At 47.5% G+C, this 2,546-nt stretch overlaps 1 protein-coding gene across 1 annotated transcript in view; it reads right to left on the reverse strand.

Moving 5' to 3' along the window:
* Window positions 1-2,546, reverse strand: part of SNRPD3 (small nuclear ribonucleoprotein D3 polypeptide) — a 20,909-nt gene that overhangs the window by 16,582 nt on the left and 1,781 nt on the right. Inside the window, exon 2 of the mRNA XM_003803134.3 lies at window positions 2,206-2,347. Within this exon, the coding sequence (XP_003803182.1) occupies window positions 2,206-2,331 (126 nt within the window). The 5' untranslated portion in view covers window positions 2,332-2,347. The remainder of the gene's footprint in view (window positions 1-2,205; window positions 2,348-2,546) is intronic.

Here is a 2,546-nt window from a genome sequence, read left to right on the forward strand (position 1 = left end):
CCAGCTACTTGGGAGGCAGAGGCAGGAGACTCGCTTGAGCCCAGGAGTTGGAGGTTGCTGTGAGCTGTGATGCCATGGCACTCTACCCAGGGCGACAGCTTGAGGTTCTGTCTGAAAAGAAAGAAAAAAAGGAAAGAAAAGAAACCTCTATTAAGCTGCCCAGTGTGTGGAACCAGGTTACATAGCAGCCCTAGCAGACTCATATAAACCAGGAGGCAGGTGGCTGCCCCTACCATTGGTCAGGCATTTGGCACACATTTACTTGCTTCCACTCCACATACTTTGTCTGATTTTTTTTTTAAGAGACAGAGTCTCACTTTATCCCCCTCAGTACAGTGCCGTGGTGTCACACAGCTCACAGCAACCTCCAAGAATCACCAAGGCTCCTGGTGATTCTCTTGCCTCAGCCTCCCCAGTAGCTGAGACTATAGGCACCCACCACAATGCCTGGCTATTTTTTTGTTGCAGTTTAGCTGGGGCCGGGTTTGAATCCACCACACTCAGTATATGGGAACCACACCCTGCCCTCTGAGCCAGAGGTGCTGCCCACCCCACCCCCCTTTTTAAAGAGTCTCATTGTGCCGCCCCCAGTGACACAGCTCATAGCAACCTCCAACTCTTGGGCTTAAGCAATTCTCTTGCTTCAGTCTCCTAAGTAGCTGGGACTACAGGCACCCACCACAACGCCCAGCTACTTTTTGTTGCAGATATCATTGTTTAGCAGTTCGGGTCGGGTTCAAACTCACCAGCCTTGGTGTATGTGGCTGGCACCGTAAGCACTGTGCTACAAGCATGGAGCCACTTTTTCTGATTTTTGTAACAGCCCTGGAGTATGAAAATTATCCCTGAGGCAATCTCAGAAGCATGCAGCTCAGATCTCCCTTTAGGAGGGAACAGGCTGTGGGAGTGCAGGGAGTTTATAGTCTCCACCTGCGGAATCCATCAAAGTATTCACCCTGAGGCCACTCTCTCCTCAGGGTGCCAGACAATAACTGACCACAGGGTGGGTACTAGAGCCAAGTCTTTCCCGCCCCAGGCTGGACTCCTCCAGTGAGTAATCTCTGAAGAAACAAAATTTCCTCAGAGCTATGCTGCAGTCTTTTCCTGCTCAATCCTGGTCTCCTCCCCCTCTCCTCTCACTAGTCAGAACAGCATCCTAGAATGAAATTTCTCCTGCCTATTCCTGCTCCCTTGCACCTTCACCCTTGTCATTTCCTCCAACAAGTCTCTCGCACATCTAAGTCCACATTGGTATCTCTATTGCAGAGGACCCAAAATAACACTAACCACACTTCAGAGTTTAGGAAACTGAGTGACTAACATCCCACATCTCTGACTCCAAAACCTAAGCTCTTAACCAATGGCTTAAAGCAGGGGTCCTCAAACTTTTTAAACAGGGGGCCAGTTCACTGTCCCTTAGACAGTTGGAGAGCCGGACTGTGGGCCCCTGGATGAGTCGGCTGCTAAGCAGGACAGGCAGTGGCGGCAAAAACACCCAGCAGGCCGCATAAATGTCCTAGGTGGGCTGCATGTGTCCTCAGGGCCGTAGTTTGAGGACGTCTGGCTTAAAGAGTAAAAAAAGTGTGTACATACAATTTGTAAAGTAATGGTATAAAAATCCACGACTTTGCAAAAGACCAAGTTGTGCCATAAGAAGAGGGATCATGTCGGATTCTGCTCCATCATTTATCAGCACAGTGATATTCAACAGATGAGTCCTTTATCCGTATCCTCCCTATTTTATGGATGATAAGACCATCACCAAACCTGCTTACCTGACAAGGCAGTTGCAAGAATCAAATGAAACTGTTCCTCCAAGAAAGAAGGCAAGAAAACACAGTATGTGAATTGAAGATTCTGACAGAAAAGCATGTGGGAGCATATGGATGATGGCCCCGAGCCTGAAGGATTCTACCAAACCAAGTAGCATCAGTGCTCTCAAATGGGAAAAAATGAATGTGGAATGGAGAAAACGAAGGGCAAAATTAATACTCCAAACCTCCAAATGGCTTTTCTGCCTCAAGACTATCCACCTCTTGTTCATGCTCACATAACCAGAGCCTTTAACAAGTTTCTGCCCTGAATTAGGCACTTAGGAAATAACTACTGAACCAGAACAACTTCCAGAAGATCTCCAATCACCATCTTCTTGTCCTAAGACACAGGCCCATGCCTCCCCCACAGTCACAGTGCAAAGCAGGGTACCTGGCAGTTCATGTTGTCTTCAGCTTCAATGAGTTTCCCCCGATATACCTCACCGGTGTTTGTCTCACAAGTTACAATGTGGCCTTCGGCCTCATGCAGGACTTTAATCGGCACACCAATAGACATCTCGGCAGGAAGAGTTCTACAGAGAGAGAGAGAGAGAGAGAGAGAGGGAGAGAGAATAGTCAATGAGTATTTCAGAGACTGAGAAGACATGCAACACACACCATGCCTCCCTCAAGGCCTAGCATTCTTTAAAACTTAGCAAAGATGCAATTTTCTTTTTGAAGAAAAACTCAGCTCCTGGTTTGAAGGACCTTATCTGGCAAAAAAAAAAAAAA

Source organism: Otolemur garnettii, unplaced genomic scaffold, assembly GCF_000181295.1.
Source record: "Otolemur garnettii isolate 467f Iridium unplaced genomic scaffold, OtoGar3 scaffold00281, whole genome shotgun sequence".
NCBI classification, from domain to species: domain Eukaryota; kingdom Metazoa; phylum Chordata; class Mammalia; order Primates; family Galagidae; genus Otolemur; species Otolemur garnettii.